Below are 24,919 nucleotides of genomic sequence, written 5' to 3' on the forward strand. Positions count from 1 at the left end.
CACACAGCAGTCCTGCCTGTACTGCCTGATCTGATTAGTGCACCAACACCTCCATGGCTTTCAAATTCATTTCACAGGTTTACAAGAAACAGATACTGATACCTGGTAAGTGGCAGCACCTGGATTCAAAACATATCATCAGTTCATCTGATATCTTCAATATCTTGAGTAACATCTCAGCTTGGCAGAGAAGTGTTACCCTAACCACCATATTTCTGTGCAGGGAAATAAAGCCCCCCTTTTGTACTTGTTGACATACAGATTCACACCATTGTGTTGTTCCTACCTAAGCATACAGAGTCCAAGTTGAGTGCAGTGATTCTATTTCAAACATTTGGTACCCTGGCTTACTGTTGCATCACAGAAGTTACCAAGCAGCTTTAAATGCCTCTACAGAACAACTGAGATTCTTTGAAATATTTTTTTTATTAAAACAAAAACAATCAGTTGTATATGTGTTGATTGTGATTATCAGAGGGCACAGACACAGATGCATATGTAAAAGCACAAAATGAACCACATGAACTGCTTTCTTAGTCAGAGCTCTGAATTTCTGAAATTATGAAAATAAGACATTGTTACAATGCACATACTCAGAAACTATCACACAATACCCATTAAAAAAAAAAACAAACAACAAAACCACATCATAATATTCAATTAGTTTGACCAGACTCCTGTTTTCTCTTACTTTGCTATAAGATAGAATTACCCATAGAACAAATTGGACCCTAGACTAACAAGGCTCTCAGGAATCTAATTACAGAATGGCAAAAATGTTGAAAAGAGGCACATCTAATAACATGTCTGTTATGGCAATGCATTATATATACCAAGAGCTGCTTGTGGCCAATAAAGTCAATAGAAGGATTTGCATCAACTTATAAGAGCATAAAGGAAAGGAAAAGAGTGTCTCTTGCTTTGTACTGTCAGGAAAATGGAGTACATGACTGAATTGTAGTAAGACATTCGTAAGACCAGGTTTAGACACAAGAAATTATTAGATAAAGCAGAGTGGGACAGAAGGGGCCTTATTTCACTCTGATGAAGATAAGTGGAAATTCATTCTCAGTTTCTGAGTGCCTTGCCTGTGTTACTCTGACAAATGCAAACCAGTGGGTAACTAGCTTCTTGGTCAATAGACAGGCTGTGCCCAGCTATTTCTGCAAACAAGATGCACTAAATCTATACACAAAAGCAACCCTCAGAGGCAGGACAATTGTAAAGCACCGAGCATCCATAAACACCAATCAAAACCTAAAGAACCCAGTACTGCCAAACGCTGCCAGCAATATTAGCAACAAACAGAGCAGGCAATCCCTTTAAAGAGTATAAGTAACTATATGACACCCAAAGACACAGTACATCAGACCAGATGAATTCTAAACTGGCAATAGCACGTTTAAAGGCATAATGGGTCTCTCATTTTAGCTGCTGCCAGTTTTATCACATGCATATATCACTAGGGTACTAAGGCTGAAAGGTCACATCATAGCTTACAAGGTAACCATCATTGTAAACATGCAGTCTCTGATCTGTGGGGTTATAATTAATACTCTGGATTGTATCTAACTTTTTATCCATAATGACACTAATTCTATCTTCTTGGCCAGTATTCGTGTCATACATGTAGAAGATCTCCTCTTTCTTAGTGTTCAATGGCCTTGTGGCATAAAGAACACCACATAACATGAAAGCATTGGAAACAGATGGCTTGTACTGTCTTGTCTGCCAAGTATTTAGCACATCAAGTGTGGTCTCATTGAGTTTGCTAATCACAATGTTGCCTACATTATTTTCTGTTGAATATATTACCCATAACCCACTTTCATCCACGGCAAAATCTATGTCTTGCCATGCTACACCTGCATAGGAGAAACGGTTACCAATAGCAGCACCTGGAAGCTCTTTCCTCAAAACCTGTGTGTTTCTTTTTATATCATGCTTCACCATATATCTTGAACCATAAGCATGATAGTACAAATAGTTATTATAAAGAGCAGCACCACCTCCTTCCCCATAGGTTATTCTACTTTCATACGTGGGTTTAAACAGCAGCAAATTATCAAAGGAATTATAAATTCTGTAGTATTCCAAGTATCTCCCATCTGTGTTCAATGGTGCAACCCAATAGACTTCATTCTCTGGATTAGAGGGAGAGTAATCTCTACCCCAGGAGCCATATTTGTAGGAAAATCCTCTCCAGTTCAGCTTTACCACATAGGGCTGGCTGACATTCAGCAGTCCACGGTGAATGCAGGTACCTGCAATTAAAGAGAAAAAAAAAGCAAACAGATTTTCCAAATGTCATTACCAGGAGAGAGGTTTTGCAGACCATAGCCTCTAGACTGGGTTTACTAGAGATTAGCTTTGTGGCAAAACACAGACATAAATGAATAGCTTCATGTGTAAAAGCTTCCTTTTGGGCTAAGGTCAGCAACTGAATGGCACTCAGTGTTCCAAGTTGAGTCAAAAAATTTAACAACAGAAAACAGAGTACATATCATTACAGTTATTTGAAGAATAAGAAAATAAGTCCTCACTGTGCTGTTCCATACAAGGGACAGATTTCTATTTCTACCCATTTGATGCTGGCCAGCCTGATACACTAGGAGATCCCTTGGAAAATACAAGTTCAGAAGCATTTTAGGTTATTTTCTACCTCAGTGGAACCAAAAGCTTGGGCAATGGGGAAAAAAGAGGAAGGAAGGAGCAGCAGCAGCAGCAGTAATTCCAGAGTCACATTTCAGATTAGCATTCTGCTGTCAGAATCACAGCTTTACAACAGTGCGTCACAGCCACATGGTGCCTTCTACCTCAGGCCCTCAAAGAAATCTGCAGACAGTAACAATCACAGCCCAGGAAATGTAGACTGATATTACTCTGAGTTTTCATGTGAGGTGACTTGGAAAAAAATACGACTTCAAGCTGAACCAGAACAGCTTTGTTTTACACATATCAACAGCAAAACCATTTTCAGGATCATGGAAAATTTAATTTAAATACAAGAAATAGTTTCCTTTTACTTATGGTGAATTAGTGACTTTCCTATTTCCTGACAAATTCTCAGTATTATAAGTCACTGATGGTAAAAATCCTGCACTCAGAAATGTTCATGGGCTGATGATGAGTCTGAAGCTGCCACTGGCAAAAACTAGCATGCGCTTTTCCAAATGTTAATATCAGCTTTTTTTACTACTGTCACAAAAGTGTCCCAGATTTTTCTTTGTAAGAGTGTGTTCCCCTGAGGTAATGGAGACAGAGATGTCAAGTGATTGGTACCAGCTCACAAGCTTAGTGGTATTTCAATGTTTCCCAGTTCATTAGGGCACGCTAGACATCAGACAGTCTTTCTTATTAAAGATGGAGTATAACATGAATAGACCCAAGTCTCCCACATCAATTAATGAATAAATTAATGACCACAATTGTTTGATGTTAATAATAACTCCCTCAACACAGGAAATCCATGCACTGCCAGCTATGGCGTCAATGATGAAAGTCAAGATTATCTTTTGAGGCTTTAATACTTTGCATGGGAACCATGCATTTTCTTACAGCTTCTACGAAAAGAATGGCTCATAAGCTCAGTCATATGAAGTGATGTCTGGCATATAAATAATTTCTGTCTTATCACAAAGAAGAAAGAGAAATAACAGAGAAAGAATTTACCTTTTGTCCTCAAAGCTGACCATCCCTAAGCAAGGCCAGACAATACTTATGAAGAAGAACTGGAATTTCCTAAACCCATTGATAGAAAAAAACTAGGAGACATTTTGTTCTCAAAGACATCACAGTCCATTCCACAGATAGAAGGAAACATAGAGACAGACCAATATGAAGCACTGTACTTGGAAAAACACTGGTAAACAAGATATTTGGTGAAAAAAATGGACTGTTGCAAATGCAGAGAAACCTCTTTCTGATCTGTTTTGCCCAGAAGAAAGATGCTGTGCCTCTGGGACAAGGAAACCTGTATTCTGAGTGTTAGTAATGTCCAAGCAAGTGAGTAACATTTGTGCCAATGTGTAAAGTCAATTTGGGCACTGAAGCTCTTCATGTCTTCTTTTTCAATCAAAATGCAGTATTTCTTTGCTTCCCCTACTTTACACCTTCATTCTTCATAGTTTTGTGCAGTCTTGTGCTAAGGACTGTGACCTGTGACCTGTGACCTGAAGGACAGGCAACTCACCTGCAGCCTCCTCTCAACATCTGTGAGGAAGATGAGGAGCAGTTTTATATTAATCACTATGCTGAGCTAAATCCCTGTGTCCCCAGGCCATGTTGGCAACTTCCTTGGAGTCAGTATTGCCCATGAGAGCGGCTCTTCATCACTGAGTGTCCAGCTGATGGCAGAGAGGGTGACATGAATTGTAAACAATCCCATCTCCTCCCCCAGACCCTTTTGTGTCCTGAGATTCTTGCAGCTGAAACATGGCATGACCCCGGTTGAATACTGCTTCTCTTTGTACCACCAAGAATCGACACAAATCAGCATTCCTGGCTCAGAGCAGATGAGCATTTAAGCATTCACTTAAGTGCTTTACAAAGGATGAGGCCCTGGAGCAGAAATCTCATTTCCAAATATAGCACACAAGGCAGGCACTGCTGTATGGCTGTCCAGGCTGTATCTCTGGAAATGGCAGTAGCATGTCTGGTAATGTGGCCTCAGCACTTGGCACAGATACCAGCATTTGGAGGTGCTTATACCTCAGCTCATGCAAAGGAAGAAAGCTAAGGCAGCAAAATGGTTTGCAGTCTGCCGACTTCATAAATCATTTGAAACTGTTTTTTTCTTATATCTCTATTATGTATAACTCTGGCATGAGGACTTCTTTAAAGCTGGTGACCTATTGAATATATTACTGTGCTTAAATCACAATAAACTTACCTCAGAATTAAATGGTTATTAAGTGCTCTAAAACTCTTCATTTGTTTAGAAAACTATAGCACCGAAGCTTGCAGGTAGTGGAGCACTGCTAAGCTCATCTATATGCGACCTCAAACAATTTTTCATGCCATTAAGCAGAACACAATTCCAGATTTATTTTAATAATTCATACATTGTTTCATAAATAAAAAACAAACGTGTGTTCAGCAGAGAGACCTTTTTTTACAAAAGAAATAATAAATTATTATTTCTCCCCTTAAAGAGATCTCTCTGCTGAACACTTGTTTGGTTTTTATTTATGAAATAATGAATTATTAAAATAAAGTTAGAAGCATGTTCCGTTTTAATGACATCAAAAATTGTCTGCAGTTTCTATAGAGAATGTGCTTGATTTTGATTCCTTGAAAAAATTCTCACATAATTTTTTTTTTTTTTTTAAAACTGTGATAGTCAGGGGTGATTCGTCTTTTACACAGGTTCAGAAGAATTCATTGTTGTTTATTTAATCTAAACTTGCCTCTGTGTCTGGATCTTGTGGGGAAAAAATGCACAAAGGAAACAAAGTGTCATGTAATTTTGTAAATATTAGAAGGTACTTGAAATAAATCCATATGCATTATTCAAACTTTCAGATTTTTAACTCCTTTCTCCACCATTTTGGGCCACTGATAAATGATGCCCTGGTATTTTTGCCTTCCTCTGTTTCATGCTAATGTAGCAAATAGACAAGGGAAGGACTAACATAAGTACATACATGTATACTTCTCCTCCCTACACAAAGAACCAGTATCTCAGCTCAGTTGTCTCCTAATCCTTCTGATTTATCAGAAAAGGAGCTGACACCTAATTGTCAGGACTGGAGTGAGTCTGAATTGCTTGGCTAACAGGCTGCAGAACTGAACGTAAGACACATCCTGTTGGGTCTCATTTTACCCACTTCACTCTGAAGCACTGGCAGAGCACTTCAGCTTCTCACTCCAACAATACAGGAAAACATTCCAGCAGCCTCCTCCCACCAAGCAGCTGCATCTGATTGCAGAAGAGAAGGGACCACAGTTGGCCTATCAAGCCAAAGATCACGAAACAAGGTGGGACTCACATTTAAAGGAACTCCCACGAGGGGCACAGAGACCAGAAGCAGGATGGTTCTATATTCTCACACGTGCACCCAAGCACCAGATGTGCACCCTTCCTGTCCCATCAGATGAACCACTGCATCCAGATATGTGAGCTGTTACCAGCCTTACTAGGACTTGAGATACAGAAGACAGCTCTAAGGGAAAGGTTCATCCTGTCTCCTACTGTCTCACTGACATAGGAAGACAAACAAAGACACTCCAGTCTTTCACCAGTATCACGGGGCACAGATACAGGCTGACAGCTGTCAAAGAAGACCTGTGTTGGCAACATGTAACAGCAGATGAGGTGGAGGGAGGGCTGGAGTTCATCTGACCTGCCTTAAAGCAACTATAAGTTCTGCTCCCTTAGCTCGGCTCTCTTCACTGCCAGTGGAGAAATGCATGTGTCTCCAGGGGCAGTTCAGGAAGTCCTGGAGAGAAAGACTGGCCAGCTCTTTTCTGGTGCTTCTAGGTGCCAGGGTCCGAGGGGGGATGGGGCCGTGACACAGCACGGATGGATCCGGAGACAAGGTAGGTGTGCAGATGGAATCTTTTATTGAGGCGTGCAGGGGATTTTTTTATCAGTTCAGGCGGGGAAAGTGCTAGAACATGGGGTGGAGGCATGAGACAGACAAACAGGTGAACAAACCAGCATAGGGACACAGGCAAAAGGGGGAGGAACATGGGAGGAGCCGGGGAAGGAAAGGGCGAGTGGAGGCTGGCTCCTCTCTGCAGCTTATCTGGCCAGTCAGAGAGGGAAGCAGGGAAGCAGGGAGCAGGGAAGCAGGTATGCCTGGGCACGCCTGAGAAATATAAATATAGGGGCAACACACAATGTGTATATTTATAAGCACATAAAAACTGTAAAGTCCGTATAATAAAGTCCTGTCAATTGCTGTATATCTTCCTCCATGCCTGGAACTGTTCCCATCCTGAATCTTGCTCCTTCACATCTAGGCATGTCTCTCTCTTTGTGGATGGATGTATTCAGTTCAAAACACAACCCAAATTACTCAAAAAACACAGAAAACTTGGGTCATAGGTAAATTGAAATCACTGTAAGACTCCAATAGAATTGCGTGAGTTTCAGCATTAGGCTACTTCAGGTTTTCCTCCTGCTGAGACATATTCACCAGTAGCTTGAAATCCTTAATTTCTGAGTGTATAAAAGCCAGAAAAAAACCCAGCGTTGCTCCTTTTTTCTTTTCTTTCTATTTTGCCTTTGAGTTTCACCCGACTCACTTCTCTCCCTCTCTCAGATTATTTCAGTGAGATGTGACATAAAATCTTCTGCAGTACTCAAAGAACCATCCTGAGGTCTTTCCTCTCTATACCTACCCAATGCAGCCACATGAGATCAGCACAAAAGAAAACAAATGGATAAATATTTCTTCCCACTGGAGTGGTAAGGAGCGAGATGCCAGGAATCATTGTAGATAGGAAAGCCAGCGATGATGAGGGGGATGATTAACTATACTCAACACTCAACACCCACCTCTCCAGTCAGACGGCAGGGCAAATGGAAACAAGTGATTTGTTTCTGTTATGTTGCTTGAGAACAGGCCTGCTCACTCTGAGAAATACAGCAGCAAAAGCCTTGGGGGACAGAGTCAGAGGGGCTGCGTACTACAGCAATGCAAAGCAAGAAGCTTTAATTAAACTTGCCTTTAGACTCATAATCTTAGACATCTTAGGGATTAGCCAAGGTCTCTCTAGTTCACATTGCATACCCAGGACATGCAGGAGAGAGGATGAAGGGGGAAAGAAAAAGCAATCTGAAAACAGGACAAAGAGTCAGTTTAATACAAACTTTATAAATATAATATGAACTAAAAGCAGGGCAAGGCCAAATGGTTTGGCAGAAATTCAAGGCATTCAAGCTTGCCAAGAAAACATATGGAAATTGTGTTCAAACACATAAATGAGTGCTAGAGAGCTTCAGAGGTTTAGGTGTGAGCATCCATGCCAAGACTTCAAAATGACCAACTAGAAAATGCAGCCCTCGTAGATACTTACTTCATCGTCCTAAGCAATCACATCTTACTACTTCTGTGTGTTTTCAGATACAGTCTGCAGGACATGTAGTTGCTCTACAAAGTTCTCTGCACAGATGAGAGTTGCTCCCCATGAGTCACACAAAGTCTATGCATATGCTATATACTAGTCCTGCATGGATTAGCAAGGATCTGAGCCTACATAACACCTGGGTTATCTGTAGAGCTGGTATCTCCCATCACAAAGAAAACTTGCCAGCCTGCAGCAATTTCTCTGCCAGTCCTTTGTGCCAGCCGCAGAGATTACCCTAAAGGTCGCCCTCATCCTTAAGGAGGCCGTGACAATACGCTCACACACACAGGAACCCCTCCCAGGTTCCTGTTGCTGTGAACAGAAGACAAACTCACAGACAACACCAGAGGCTGTCCTCAGCTGACGTCAGTGCTAGTAAGTCTTTGGAAGCTGTTATATCAGGTAGGATTTTGACCTCCTTGGTTATTTCTGCTACAATGCAAGGGTGCATAAGCTAGCTGGCTCACCAGTTGGGAATAAGACAATGCTAAAGCAATACCATTTTGGTCCCAGACAAACTCTATCCATCTCCCTACCATGCCCTGAGAAACAATGGCAAATAATTCTATTACGGTCACAATTCGTTGCAGTTACATTTATCCATCCCAGAGTTATCATCCTGCTCTAGACACGACTTGCCTATCCCTGCATGGAGCTGCACTGTGAAGTGTTGTCCTCCCTTTCCCACTTAGTAAAAGCTGCTGTGTCCCCCAGACACACCAACCACCCAGACCTAAAAGCAGCCCTTTCCTTCTTCACTCATGGAAGGAAACAGTATTCTTGTTCCAAAGCTCAGTACTTTCTCACCAAAACAAAGGTTTGCTGTAGGCTTGAAGAGAACAAGATTGTTTCTTTCCACACACCATCACCCTCAATAAATCAGCAAGATGCCTTTCATGTAGTTTTTTTTGTCATTGAAACATTTTAAGCCCTTCCTTAAGAGGCAGAGAAGGGCTTTGAGATTTTTTAATACAGGTTTTTGTTTTGTCTTTGTCTCCTGTCTGATTCCCAGACAAGGTGTTACTCATACATTCTGTCAGAGAAAAGCAGCAACTGCCTGCACCACCATGAAGACCCAATGAGGAGCTGCTCACCCTAAGGGAAGCTTGTATTTCTGCTTCTCACTTTTCCAATGAGATATTTGAATTAGCTGACCTCAAGGTGATGAAAGGTAAATGCTGATAGGTACAAATCTGTGCTCCTTGCAAGCAGGACACTACTTGTCCTTTTTATAGGCTCCTCTAGCTGATTGCTAACCAGCTTATGTGAAAAAGCAAGATTCTTCCCCTGTGTATTGTATACAACACAGCACTTTTGCTCTTAAAATACTCTGCCAAAAGGAACCCCCTGTGTATAAAACACTCAGGGGATCAACACAGTTTGATAAATCCTCTTGTCTCTTAGCAAGTGGGATGCTTGACCTGGCATATCTAAACTAGAGTTTCCTAAATGGTCTGCTCCAGTGTATCATATCTGACTCTCAAAATTTCTCAGACTGTGATTCACTCACAGTGTGATTTTTCAAACTGAACACAATGTCAAGACAAAAGTTACTCTGGTTAAAAACTAATTACCACACACCTTGTGACTGTTGACACCATTATATGAACTGCACTCTGGGAGCCACTGATCCAGGCCCCAGAATATAACCTTTCCTAGTTAAGAAAATGATAAAATCCTAGTTCCACTGAAAGCAGTAATACAGCTCCCACTTACTTCCCTGAGACCGGAATTTCCCTCCAAGTCTCTTGATGTTCTGTTTTAGAAGAATCTTTTGCCTGTGAAGCAAAAGTAATCTTAATGCAAGGTTACCTTCCCAGAGCTGCTTACATGCCAACAGCTTTTGTACATCGACTGTTGCTCACACATTTCCCAAGCAGCATTAGAGCAATATTGCCATGTCACAGGTCACTTTCACAGAAACTATTAAAAATCAAAGCTGGTTAGAACAAAACCCATACTTTCCCACAGAAAAAAGAGAAGAGGGGTACAGATTTGCTTTTTGCACTATAGGTGAGAGGAAGATTACAACTTTTTCCAGTTGAAAACAGCTACTGTGTCTATAAGAGTTTGACTCCTGCCTTCATTTTCCATTTGAATCCGTTGCTGAAACTAATAGGAGCTGTCTACTCAAGACAGCTAAGGGTTATCATTACAATTGTATTTAATATTAACAAAGGGAAACTGTTCTAACTATGTATTATGTTATTTCTTATGTGATATGCTTACCTGGTGGGAAATAAGGGGGTACTGTAGTTTTGTTTGCGTTCTCTTCACACTCTTTCAGTCGTTTCTGCAGGGACGTAATTTGTCGACGAATTGCAAGGACATTGTTTTTGTCCAGTGATTCTAGTTCATTTACCAGTATAGTCAGATTTGTGATCTAGAGAGGAAAAAAACAGAACAAGCTTGTTGTCAACTTTATTGTACAGGTATTTGCAGGCAGGGTTGATTACAATACAGAAGGGTTGATTACAACACAGAAGGCACTACAGAAAAAGGTTTTAAAAAATATCCTAAGAATAGGCCTTATCCTGCCAGCCTAAACTTGACATTTCCAGCAGAGGTATGTGAACACAAGGAAATGCTTTAAGACTAAGTTGTATAACAGAATGCAAAAATATAGTGTTATTTTATACTTAGTAAAAAAATAGCCAGTAAGTCACAGGCAAGTAGTAGCTATTAAATATAGAAAGTACTTATTCCAGCCTTACAAAAGTATCTGGAAATTTTATTTGCAAAGATAAATAATGGTTTTAATCACCTACTTGATGATCTAGAGAACAATGGAGAAAGTGATATTTCACTATCCATCTGAAGTAATTATTCTCTCTAGGTGAGTGATTAACTACAGTTTTGAAAATGTGATTTATAGTCAGCTGAGAAGGTGATAGTCTTTCCCACGTCTTGATTTCATATTGATTGGGCCACTGCCCTAGCAACCAGAAGCTGATTTTTTAATTATCTGAATTAAAACACAGAGGCTTTCAAGCATGGGGGTCTGTAAATTAATACTCATTATAGTAATTTCATCAGCTTGTGTGCTTAACACTACACAACACTGTTAACTTTCAGGCAGATATTCTGCAAAAATGGAGTGGTCTCCATTTGGTTTTGGGTTTCTTTACTTTTCTGTGCTTATCTTTTCTTATCAAGGAATAAGACTTTAACACGTTTAAGGTCAAGTTTTCTTTTAATTTATGTTGATGAAATGCTAAAATAATTCCACCGGCTGCAGTAGAGACAGGCTACATTTCCTCAACCTAAACACTAAAGAGAGAATAGACTGTATATTTGAACCCTCTGTGGCTAATTAAGTCTTTGACAATACCTCCAAATATATTTGTTCAATGATGACATTGCTTCCAACAAGGCTGGGTTTCAGCTGAGTGACCAGTTTCTCTAGGTCACTGATTTCCACTTTCAGTAACTGGAAGTCCAGTTCTGTGTAGGATATACTGCCCTCCTCCATGTGCTGCACTCTGATGGTTAGATTAAGAATTTGCTGCTGATACAGTTCAATCCTTTTTGAGTACTCTCTAACCTTAAAGAAAGAAAAAAGAGATACATATTTAAGTCCAGGTTAGCAAATAAGACAAGACTGTTTGACATCTTTATTATATTTCTGAGTGCCCTATGCATAGCTTTCACAAACTTGACATATATATTCTTCACATAAACTACGTAAATGAAATTCTCATCACATACATAAAAAATGTGAAATTTAACCCTCGCTTATTGTTGGCAGTTTCACAAAATCCCCTCAGGAATGCCTGGGGATAACTGAAGGCAGAATATTATTCAGAGTCTTCCATTTTTTTAATTCTTTGCCAATATTGTCTCTGTACGCTAATTTTATCCTCAGTATGCCAAGAACTTCTGTTGGTGAAAATTTTATTAGGAAATATACAGAGTATTATCTCTCAAAAGCAACCAGAGGAGGCTGGAAAATGCCACAAAGGATTCCCAAGCTTTTCAGCTTCATTTCCTATTAACTTTGAATCCAAATAGGACTTTACCCTGTGTACATTCGAATTGTGTCAAACATTGGCAATACTGGTTTGATGTTTGTCTTTAGACAGGGGGAAAATGTTTGAACACAGTGTTAAAAATCAAATCTCGTTTAAGGAAAGTGTAAAATATATTGTGGGCTTTAGCTAAAGTAATTTATATAGCAGCCTTTTCAGTCTTTGAACCATTAAGCAGTTGTCCAGATAAATATATTTTCACACATATATCTGCGAAGGTAAAGGTCACAGCACAAGCATTGTGATGCAGAATGTTAAGAATGTGATATGGATTTGAGACTTCCCTTAGAAATGTTAGGTCCTCAAAATTTAACACTTTGGTAAAGAGACATAATTTCTCTCCCATATGCTTCATAAAAGTCATGTCTCTTTTCCCTTAAATCAATATCATTATATCACAAAAAATAAGAAGCATAAATATAATTAGTTTGTTGCACTAGTAATTCCGTATTTATACTCTGAGATGGTATGTGTGCCTCTCTCTAGAGCACTGTTGTTTCCATAACTATTATTTCTTCAGCTGAAAGATTTTCTTCTCAAGTATTTTCACATTATCTTAATATTAAATGATATGGCCAGTCTTCGCAAACGAAGATTTGGGAAAGGTCATTAACCCTTCGAGCCTGCGCAGTGGATTTTTTAGGTGAGACCCAGTGTGCGCTGAACTGAGCCCACTCTTTAATCCTGAGGTTCAACTGCCGGGGCCGAGCGAAGCTTGGACGGTGGCAGCGAGGTCCTCAGGACGTAGGTTTGTTTAGAGTGACCTTCTCTTAGATGGATTGCCTTACAAGGCTGACGAGCTCCATCTGCCCGGAGGGGTTCCCTGACCGGGAATCAAACCCGGGCTGCGGCAGTGAGAGCGCCGCATCCTAACCACTAGACCACCAGGGGGCCCCTAATATTAAATAAAAGTCAGTATTTTTCCCTATTGTCTCTGAAATGTCATCAAAGATTCTGTCATAGTGTAAAGACCATGAATCCTCCCTTTTTCTGTTCTGGCACCAGCCCTTGAGATTGAGACCCAAAAAAAAACATATTTATCAAATAATTCCTTTCAATTTTGATTTGATCCCTTGTGTACCAAAGAGGAGGTATGGGAGCTCATGGCACGGAAATTCATGAAGGGCAGAAAGGATCCATTAAGTCCATAAGTTATTTAGTGATGTGAATTAAGGAGAAGAAGTGTAAGAGTAGATCCTCTGTTCAAAAGTATGATTTTCAAATAGTGGCACAACTACATTATAAATCTTAAAGAACCCACTACAAAACCTCTGCATGCACATACATAGTATACACCAAAACTAAGGTTGCTTAGTTCCATGTATTTAAATCAGAGTTTGAAACAGGTCTTCTGTTCTAAAGAAGCAGCCAGACTTTGAGCTGCTCGAAACTGTCTCCACAAGCTGTAGCACCCTGACTAATAGCACTGGATGTTCTAGATCTCCCAGGTCAAGCCAGGGTAACTTCAAGCTATTTATTGCAATTAAGAATAAAAAGTAATAGCCTACCAAGACTTAGACCTAGTTCCTTGTAACTGGCTGGCAACAGTGCCAAGAACTGGGATCCTTTTCCTAGCTGTCACCATCATCTGTTTGGTAGGGAACAGTAAGAACTAAACAATGCTCTTGGAAAAACCAGAGGTAGTTGGACCTCACACTTTCAATGATCACCAAAATCAGTTTGGAGTTGAAAGAGATCTTCAAAAAAAAACTTTTCAAATGTCAATATGTGTCTAGAGTTTGCACAACAACAAAAAAGAAAGAATATATTAGTGCAGCCCGAGAAATATAAAGCAAGCCCATGTTTGAACAAAATGGCAGTGCTGTGTGAAGCGATGTAAATCATAGAGGTGAAGCTATGTATATCATAGAGGTATTAGGAAACCTCTCTAGGTATTAATAACATTTCTCACAGTAATACTGGTAATAATAATGCGATACGAATCCATAAACCACTGAAATAAACAGGCTGCTGGAATTAGTATTGGCTATTCATTAGTGAAAAACTTATGAATGTGAAGTTTTCTCCAGGGTCCTCAGAGCCTGGACAAAATGCTGAGAGCTGGAACAAGGCATACATAGTTATTTCAGCACTGATTGCAGAATGCTGCAGGACACAGACCTGAAGTTCTCCTCCCATATTAGCAGATTTTCACTCAGTCAACCATCTAGGTCATTTAAGGACACGTCAACACCATCCAGCAGAGTACAGCTGAGCCTGAACTAGCACCATCACTCTGCAGGGCCACACCAGCATCACAATGAACTTAAGCTAATATCTCCCCTGGCGAATTATTGGACAAATAAAATTTTCTCAGCAGTGCTGCTCTAATAGGTCTATACTGCTTTTTCAGACAAATCCAGTACATACGTCAAGCATAGCAATGCCCTGCGTGGAAATCACCACCTGCTCAGATCTGGTTTAGGAGTTTCCGTACTTTGGAAATATCATTTGAAAAAAGAACATGATGTTGTTCTTTTATTGGCAGATAGATTTAAGCAGCTTGTAATCCCTGCTCTTCCACTGCATCTCCCTGCTAGGGACTGGCTATTGTCTCTTGACAGGCTGGCACAGAAATTTTGTGCATATCTTATATTTAAGAATACAGACCAATAACTAGTACTGATTGCAGTCACATTTATCATAAAGCCTAAAGTAGGGTATGATGAGTGCATAGGGCCTGTGTTAGCCTTGTATAGGAAGGGAATGGAGTCATGTGAGGTATATATAGGGGAAAAAATCCTCAGTTTCAGTTTTTTCCTCCTTTCCAAGCATTGTCACCTTCATGTAATGAAAAGGGCAGGAAAAATTTGCAATGCTCATTTACTGTGTCATTTACCTGCAATTGGTATTTATCAAAACAGGTTTTGCAGCATGCAAAAAGACACTTCTCCAGTATGCATTTGAAGAGTACAGAAGGGGGAACAAAGGTGCAGGATGAAGATGTAAAAGGCAAAATGTGGGAGGACTGAGAGAAGATAAGAAAGAAATGACAAAACCAGCAACTTTATGAAATCACTCAGCCCAGGACACTAGCTTTGGGCAAGCTTGCACTCTGTAGGTCCATAAGGAGCAAGGCTGGCAGTCTGCCTCCTGAGACAGAGAAAAATTCCATTACAGGTTAACCGGTTTTGCAAAGCAGAGGGCAAGCATGCTTTTGCCTCCTGTTTTGGTTATGTGAGGATGTTGTGGCCATTGTGAGCCATATTCTGAAAGGCATTTTGTCTCCTTGTGACCACGTGCTGATCCATCCCTGTTATGGAAGTGTCCTTTCCCCTTTTCTATTGAGAGGAGCAGCCAATTACTGCTTTGCTTTAAAAGGTTAATTTTCTTCTGTAATCATAATTATGCTGGCAAAGGTTGATGTGACAGAGGAAAAATTAGTCTGGTATTTTCAGCCTATGGTTTGTACTCACTTGGCACATGAGAGCATCTCTTTATCTGCAAGCTTCCTTGCCTGCTGATTCTATAAAAGGACCCCCTTGCTTTTTGAATTAACCAACAATCAGGCAAAAGGTTAATGAGTCAATCAGGCTGTTTTTCTGGGACTTCTAGTGCATGGAAATCATCCTTAAGAGGGTCCAATCCTGCAGCTCTTACCCAGGAAAAGTTTCCATGAGTTTCAAAGGGTGTTTCAGAAGAGCAACTAAAGCATGGATTCTGAGAGTCAGAAAAGGAAGCATTCAGTAGAAATTCACACTGTTGTGGTGAGACTGGGTTATGTTTGAATGAAATTCCCTAGGAATTTGCTCTGGATCATTTCTAATAGTGATCAATATTGAATGCTTGGCTTTCCTCCATTTTATTATTTCCTTCTCTCTATGAGTATTATCATGACTAAAGTAATATGCAGAGTTGCATAAGGAGGATTCTTTCCACATGGAAAACATGAAGAATTTTTGAGCATGGGGATGCATTACAAGATCTCAGAGTACTTAAGTTCAGTTCTCAATAGGGCCATGCTCGACAGCTCTCTTCTTCCTACAAAAAAATCCACATTATAACTGAGAAATCTTGTGCGCATAAAGTTACACCAAAACGCAATCTGTTCATTTTAATTTCTGACCCAAAGTGTCTCTTTGCCCGTATCACACTGAAGTATACGTCACACTTCAACTTGATGCATTGTAACACTGCTTGGTGGATTGGTCTCGACAGGATGAAATTCAGTGAAGCCTGAGTACGGTCAAGAATTTTCACTGTCTGCAGTGAGAACTGAAAGCTGAGGTCAGTGTCTACACTGTGGTACACTGCTGGGCACCGAAGGATGACAACACAGTTGTCACCAGCTGACACCAGCTGGCAACCTAGACATTAATGTCTAGGGTAGGGATTCAGCTTGCCGTGAATTTAGAGGTGAGTTTCAGGTACAAATCCATACACCTAATTTTAGGTATCTATAGCAACCTATGTTTATGTATAAGCATGATGTCTGAATTCAAAGGATATCTGAGACTGTCCACATGGAGAGGTCAAGCAGCACTTGAGATGCTCTACATACCTGTACGGCACTCAGATAAAGGAATCATGCACCATTCTGAGGAAAGTACTGGTAAGAGATTGGTCACGCCAGGACAAGTGACTGGGAAAGGTGGTATACAAGCACCTTGACGAATCATGCCAATTTTTTGGCTGGGAATCATGCCCCTGATCCTGTTCCAATGCAGTTAGTTTCAAATGACCACAGTGGGAACTGTATGGGGATCTGAAATCTCAGTGATTTTCATGGCTCATTAACTCTGAGCTACACCTCCATGCTGCAAGGGATCAGGTAATTCCTGTGCTTGGAGGCAGTGGGACTTCTGTCAACTTGTCCTTCATATGCCTGCTGACAGCTGAATGTTTTACACTGTTAGCTCCAGTTCTTTCAAAACACACAGTTTGAACTGAAAGATCTTACCACAGGATCCCATGCCTGTTGTTGTGTTTTTTATGCATAACTTCTTATCTGTTCTTGATTATACCAGAGGAGGGTTATGAATATTAATGATTAGAATTTATAATTTAATGCTTTCCCTTTTCTGCTGATTAATTCAAGGACACTTCATTTCTTAAGATGCTTGGTTTCTGAAGAAAACACTTTCTGCTGGGCACCTAATCTGAATCCTGAATATTTATTCACTATAAAAAATAAAAGGCAGAGTTCTGTCTTCACACACAGTTCACCCAGTGCACTCCAGCATGTGTAGGTTTGCCTGAGTTCCTCAAAAAAACGGATCTCAATTCATGAAACAAGCAGCCAAAGCAGTGTAAGGTATGTTTGTCTTCAACAGAAATGCATAATTCAGCAGTCTCACTGTGACAGCTTCAGATGTTGACAAGGAAGATATTTGATTTTTTTTTTATTTTATTTTTTTATCTGTGAGAGCAGAATCAGCGAAGGGGCAAATATTCACCTACTTCTTCACTCTGGCCTGTGGTGACCTTTCTCCTCTTTCCCTTCATTGCCTTCCTACAATCTGGCTGGCTTGATACAAATAATAACACATGAAAGAGCAGGAGGCTTGGCTTCCTATAGCATCATGTAGCAATCACAAACTAGTAAAACTGAGCCAAAAGAGGAAAAACATAGTCATTCTTCCAAAAAATACCATATGTCTCTAGCTGCAAAGGCCTAGAAAAGAGACAGGAGGATATTCAAATGTATGACATGCTACAATGTCAAAGATTAGAGATTTAATCACCTTTCTCCTTGTTCTTACAGAGCCCAGTTTCCCATGGTTTGAAAGACACACCACAGAAAAGTGCTGACTGCTGTACTTTTTCACAGGCAACCATTTTTCAGGAAAGATGCAACTGTTATTTTTAAGAGAAAAGAACACCTTACTTTAGAAAGCTCTGTCTCAAATTTCTTCGAGAGTGTTGTGGCTATAATTTCCAGTTGCTCAACCTTCTGCACTGGAAAGGTGGTATCCGGCAGGTACACAGAGCATTGGCAAGTTCCCTCATCATCCACAGAGCCGGATACATTGGCAAAGAGCTGCAATAACAAATTGGTAAGAAAAAAAGTGTTAATATTCTTCTCTACAATTAGTACCTTATAATGTCTGGCATTAATATGAGTTGCGACAATCATGAGATCAATAACTTCATTACTAGCCAGCTTTCACCTTTTTCTTCCAAAGAACTCAAAATATCTAGCAATTTTTATGACTCAGTGTTACAAATCTCTCTAAAAATAGTCAAATACTGCTGTAAAGATTTTACCATTAGAAAAACAGAGGCCTATAATAGTCCTGACTTTCCCAATCTTATGGACAATGTTTCTAACATAATGAAATAACTTTTCCAGCAGATAGAAAAGTGGGCAACAGCAGGAAAATAGTAACTCAGTAATTTATGTCTTATATTTACTATTCTGTTAATCTAAATTGATCAAATAATCTAGTCATTTCCATCCATAGAGAAGAAAGCACTGAAGTAGAACTAGTAACAGAGAAAGTTTTGAAAAGAAAAATCTTTCATTTGAAGTTTCTTAGCCAGCCACAGCAAACAGACATATATTTAATTATACACCACTGAAAGGTGATGAATTAAATATGCAGGTTTGGCCTAAGGTTGAGGTTCTTATTTTCCTACAAAATATTGCTCGTAACACCCACACATCACAGCCCACCCATCCATTTTTGTGAATAGCTGGCAAAGCTATTGACCGTGCCATTAGCATGAATTGCCTTGTCCCAGTTGTCTGCATGCTCAAAGCATCATCACTGGAGCAATGTGTATGAGGTATGAAAAGGTCAAGGCTGGAAATTCATGATCTTGCCATAATTTACAGTCAAAGCACACTATATTCTATAAATACTGGGCTGAATACTGAGTATGTTTGGAGCAGTTCTTTTTTGTTTGCTCACAAAATGTTTCCCAATTCATAAACCTATCACAAATTTCTTAATAAAGATATTCGATGTTACTTTAAAATATTCTAGCACACACTTCAATGCAGCTGCATATTTTAAAGCTACAGACTTACTCTTTAAACATGCTTCATTCTATAATCTCTCCTCCTGCCTTGCAGAAATACCAGTATTATTCATGTGTTTTCTCTTTTTCTCTCCCTCTTAAATAAGCAAACAACAAAACTATGTCCTGAAAGCTGACATTTCAGCACTTCTTCTCTTGCTTTTTCACAGTGATTTCAACTAACATCCTCACCAACAAACCAGTGCAGAACACACAGTGATGGCCAGCAGCAAAGCTGTCTTGATCTTTGAGCCCAAAAAGAGAACAGCAGCAAGCAGGAATGATCACAGTTCACACTTCTGGCAACCTCTTTACTGCAGTCACAACAAACAACATGCATCTCATTTTGAAAGAAAGCGTGAAAAGTCATTTTATCTGTGTTGTTCAAGCACCACAGGTCTTAAAATTTCACTCATAGACAGACTGCAAAAGACATTTAACATGAAAAGAAGCATTCCAGAATGTCCCAGCACATAACTTCCACTGATTTCCCTGCCAGGTAGGTTACCAAAGCATTTCTGAAAATCCCACTGAGAACACACTACATATTATGTCTAAGTTTCCAAGTATTTTCGAAGATGTGGCTACAAGTATGTAAAATATGTAAAATATGAAAAATAAGTTCCTAAGTCAGACATTTCTGCATCTCTGAGTCCTCTGTGTATGGGCATGATTGGGATGGCAAGTTGCTCAGCAATAACAAAAGAAACAGATGGGGGGAACCAAAAGAAGAAATAAATGTGGCTTAGTGAGTACATGGGACCTTCTTTTAGAATGTTGCACACTGACATGCTAATTTTTATATGGAAGGTATTGTATTCTGTTCCTTCTGTGTATACCACAAATATGTGCATATGTCTACAAGAGAGAGTGTACTGCACAGTGTGTGCTACACCTTTGTATACATTGTACACTCTGCTATAAACTACAGTCTTTACTGTATATAGCAGTAAGTTTTCTAGATTTATCCTGCTTATTTCATGTGCTAAAAAAATTCATAAATGTATTCAGATGATCTCCCAAAAAAACTCCAACTCATGTTTTTAACCTCCCTATGAAAAACAATCCTTATCTTTTGACGTTTGTGTTAGGAGGGAGCCTTGAGTTGAAGGCAGAGCTTCACTGCAGTAAGTGCAGCTTATATCTAAGCCAAGAGACAGTTTTTCCAAAAGAGTAAACCTGAGCAGACAGAACTGCTTCCATTCTTCCATTGACATTGCAGACACTGGGATCATGATGCTGACAAGACCAAGAGGCACGTTTAGTTAAAAGCCCCTTCGGTCAGTAAGTGCTTCAATCAAAATATAATACCAGTCAAATGGCAATCGTAACAAAAATGTCTTCCTTCATCCTGTAGAAAAATGTGTGAGGAAGTGTGCTACTTTTGATGGAGTTGTATGTTTTTTAAAGTTTAATAATTTATACAGAATGCTTAAAAGAGAGTGAACTGTCCTAGCCTACAGCAAGGACTTGACAGCAACTTTCAGCCTGTAAAATTAAGCTGTTAGATATACATATTTGAAGCTATGAGAAATGTTCCTTCTCCACATCCCTTCAAATTAAGAAAGGGAGTAGGAGCCAGCAGTTACTCAATTTTCTGAAAACCAGGAAATTTGTCACTGTATCCTAGTGACATTTACTATTCTGAATCAGCTATTTGCTCATCCTAAGACAGAGAATGGGATCCACAGAAACCACATGACAGGTACAGAGACCATGGCGGGGACAGAAGCCACCTCAGCTGGGCAAGGAGATGGATAAGATTTGGGTCCTGCTAGTCGGACTCAGAGAGAGAGACTCCTGACTCCATTTAACTTTCTAAATGCTCTACGGGAGTCAGAGACTTAACTGTTTCAGAAGAGGTCCCTCCACACATCCCAGGTGCCACACTTGGCTAGCCTAGACAAGATCTGCTGTCAAGCTGTCTACCATCTCCAACCTAATCTGGAGCTGTTCTTTGAACGAACTCTGTTTATGACACTAGCTTGCAGGACCATTCAGAGCAAGTGTAACCCATTGAATCTGTCCCAAGGCAAACATATTATTAAACAGTCACTGATAGAGAGAGGGAAAGAAACCAAACATTGAAATCTGCAGGCCGTGGACTTAAGCACTGTATGAGAAGGCACAGAAATCAGATTTGGGTCCCTCTATCAGCAAATAGCTGATAATATATTAGTGAAGTAGAACAGTGAGAATCGAGATTTTCTGAATCCCAGCAATCAGAAATGGGTACTCCTCAGCAAATAGTTTCAAGGCCCTGTTCTAGTTTATGAGAGAAGACTTCCTGCAGGGAGACTAATCACCAAATTGTTTGGCACATTGCCATCAAATCCCCAGGGCCCCATCTGCTTCATGTCTGGGGTCCAGTTCAGTAGTTAAAAGGTTAATGCCAAAGCTTTGGATGTGACTTAAGGCATTGAATGCCATGGTAGCAGTAGCGAAGATTTTAGAAATTCACTACTTCCTAAAATACTGGATACACAACATATAAATGCTTTTCCCAGACAGACTAACTGGCTTATATGTATCAGGGTTAAGCCTCTGAGTGACTGTGTAGCATTTAAAGAATGGGACAGAAGTTCCTAAATTTGTTCTTTTCTGGACTTTGTTGAAGCATAGTAATGGTTATACCTTTGGCGGAGTGTGCAGTGTGCCATTCATATTCCTAGGCTGAGTCAGGTATGGAAGCATTGTATAGAGATGAGTGGTCTGAAAAGAAAAGGAAAGATTTTTTTCAGTGTGATTTCCTGCATATGGCACCATCCCTTCCCCACCAGTTAGGCCCCATCCTGCCGCTCCAGAGCACTGTGTTTTATTATGGAAGCCATCCCCAGCAACTGTAAAATTAATTGGCTTTTCTGATCTGCTGCTGAGGCAACGGTTTCCCTGGGCAGAGTGTCACTTCACATACACCTCTTCTTGAAGAAAAGCTCTGTGTGACCAGTGGAAGGCAGGGGACACTCAGCCAGTCCAGGAGGTGGGAGCTGGGACTCTGAGCCCTGGCAGATTTTATGGCAGTCTAAAAAGATAGTACCATGCCCCTCTGCCATAAATCCAGAGAATATTGTCCTCCCAGCAGGGATGTCTGCACCTCACTACCCAGCTTATGCTCCAGCCTCTCAGCACAGGACTCACTGCACCTTTCACACCAAGTTGTCAGGGTGTGAGCTGTGATTGCTGGGGAACATGTCCCTCTCTGCTACTAGCACCATGGAGGTGACAGCATCCCACTGTGAGGAGGGAGTGCTGGGGAAAGGCACCACACTGCCAAGGATACAGCCAGGTCCACCTTGGGAACCTTTTAAGTAGTAAGACTATATACATCTATTTTAACTTTCATCTGTGGCAGATGTCTGCCTTCCTACCACAGCAAGGAGAGCAGCTGTCACCCATACTGTGGGTTACCTCATCCTCACACAGTGTGCAGAGCACGGTGCATTGCCGTGGTGCAGCACACTGTCAACCGTAACAGGGTCTTGCCAAAATCTCTGGCAGACTAGAAACTGGAGAAAGACACCCTCAATGTCAAATGGTGTCACAGACAGAACACCAAATGGGCTTCCCTTGCAACAGGACACTCTCTGCTGGGTCTTTCTGCATTTCCCAAATCCCAGCTGGAACCGTATTCCTGAGCCAGGGAATGGTGGAGAAATCCAAATGGCCAGCAAAGGGCAGGTCTATTGAGTGGCACAGTGTAAACAAGCTTTGTGGGACAGTTTGTCAAATAAACCCACTTGAACAGTCATTTGTGTGCTTCCATGATTACACTGTACACAACAGGGGGCAGCTAGTAGCAATTAAGAGTGTTTGGGCAGAGGAGCATCACAAATTGTGTAAATTACACAAACTGAGGACTAGCTTAAAGCTAAGCAGACTGAGGAGGAATTTCTTCCCTATGAAGCTTTCTATCCTCAGCTTATCAACATATATTTACACCTCCATCTTGACTTTTGCAACTCTTCATTCCTGGAGTGGATAAAAACACCTTCCCAGGAGATGCTGACTTCACTGCCTGCATCCACAGCACTCTCAAACTTCAAAAAATATAACTAGGGGCACACAGGAATTTTCTGGTTGGTGACTAAACCAGATAAATCAGAAAGACTCATAGGGAGCCAAAATGGTTTTCCTCCAATTTTAACTAATAAATACCAAAAGGCAGTTATTTTGGGTCAAAAAAACCCAAAATGCTTTGCTTCATTTGAAAGACCTTTTAAACTATTCACAAACACTTTTTTTTAATAATTGAAGCCCAGTTTTAGATAAAAAAAAAAAGGAGTACAAAATCAAAATGATCTTTCACTACCGTAATTTTTTTCTTTAAAAAAACATTTTTCAAAGTTTCCTCTTCTACCTCCCTCCCTGAATTTGATGTTGCCTTTGGTTTGGAGTTGTCGTGGTATTTTTTCTGATTGATTTGATCTGCTTTGAACTTTTCTCTTGCCCAACCAGATACAGTATTTTGAGGAAGAGGGAGAGCACCCGACAAAAACCACGCAACATGGCTTTCATTTGCCTGTCTCAGAGCATGACAGCAATCATGAAACTGGGGAAGCTCCCACCTCCCAACTTCTTCTACATCAAAGATGTGGATCTATTCCTGCTATAAGCCCTTGCTAATTAATTAGAAGCTACACAGAGCATTTAATATCCGACTTGGATCCTCACTGGGAGTTGCACTCATCTAACCAAAGGCAGAATTTGACTCTGACTTTAAACCTGTGCCTCGCTTTTACGTTTATTACCCAGTCCCTATATATTAGTTGGGGAGAAGGATGAAGGAATACTTTAAACTTTCTCCATTCTTAAAATGATGCAGAGATCTCATAATTTTCCAGCAACCTTGAAAGAATTTTCAGCAACCTATGTGAGAATACAAGAAGGCACCAAAGTTCAGGTTATGAGAGCCCCATCTTACCGCTTCAGTTGCTGTCGTTGTTCCAGCCAGAACACTCACGCTTTGCATGAGGAGCAGCACAGCCACCTGTGTGCACTTCATCTTCTCAGCCAGCAGATGTGACAGCAAAGGGAGAAAGGATTTGTTTTATAGTAGAGTCTGGGGATTTCCCCAACCAAACCTTAAGGAACTTGCGTGCTATTTTTTTAGTTTTTGGATAAGTAAGTGATGTCATAAACTCATATAATAACAGGTGCCAAATTACTAACGTACAAAGAACGTTACCATCATAAATTAGTTATGTCCAATTTTCTAACAGGATACCTTTCCCGTACAGTACACTGTCTGATTTTAGTCTTGGTTATGCAGAATATCAGATGCTTATTTGCTATGACAGGTAGACAGATATTTCCCTTACAGTGACTCAATCATAAAAATTCTTATAGATTCCTTCAAAGTTATGTAGATAATACAGGTCTTGGTGGTATTTATTACTTATTATATGTACAGAGAAGAGCAGGTCAGGCTAGACTGTTCACACAGCAGAACCATGTTCCCTTTTTTCCAAAGGCCAACCAACCTTTGCCAATAAGTAAAATACACAGGGGTCTCTACAGCTTTTCAGTTCCCTTTATTCTCACATAGCACAGGTGAGACACAGACTATCTCCCATTTCCATCCCTGCCGTCATACATATCATATATTAACACTATGTACCCATTAATGTTTGCTCATGTATTAACACCATGTACCCATCAATGCTTACTTAGCTGCATTCTTTTCATGGAGCTACGTGCCACCTGATCACAATGATTCGCTGTCCTGTCTCTAGAGCACTGAATCAGAGAGATGAAAAAAGGCCACACAGAATTAGTGTGGTCCCCACATTCCCCAGCTGTGCTGCACTGCTGTACGACAAGCAGTGAGCTGCCTGCAGTTCCCAAGGCACCCA

At 40.3% G+C, this 24,919-nt stretch overlaps 1 protein-coding gene across 1 annotated transcript; it reads right to left on the reverse strand.

Moving 5' to 3' along the window:
- Positions 1-895: 895 nt before the first annotated feature.
- On the reverse strand, positions 896-24,092 carry OLFM4 (olfactomedin 4). The gene is made up of 6 exons (XM_017827800.1): positions 23,989-24,092; positions 21,702-21,779; positions 17,932-18,084; positions 11,408-11,620; positions 10,306-10,459; positions 896-2,264 (listed from the first exon to the last, which is right to left on the reverse strand). Exons 1-6 carry the CDS (start codon positions 24,067-24,069, stop codon positions 1,471-1,473), a joined length of 1,473 nt encoding a protein of 490 aa, XP_017683289.1. The 5' UTR covers positions 24,070-24,092; the 3' UTR covers positions 896-1,470.
- Between the last annotated feature and the right edge of the window lie 827 nt (positions 24,093-24,919).

The sequence above is a fragment of the Lepidothrix coronata genome, unplaced genomic scaffold, assembly GCF_001604755.1.
Source record: "Lepidothrix coronata isolate B3197 unplaced genomic scaffold, Lepidothrix_coronata-1.0 Scaffold143, whole genome shotgun sequence".
NCBI classification, from domain to species: Eukaryota; Metazoa; Chordata; class Aves; order Passeriformes; family Pipridae; genus Lepidothrix; species Lepidothrix coronata.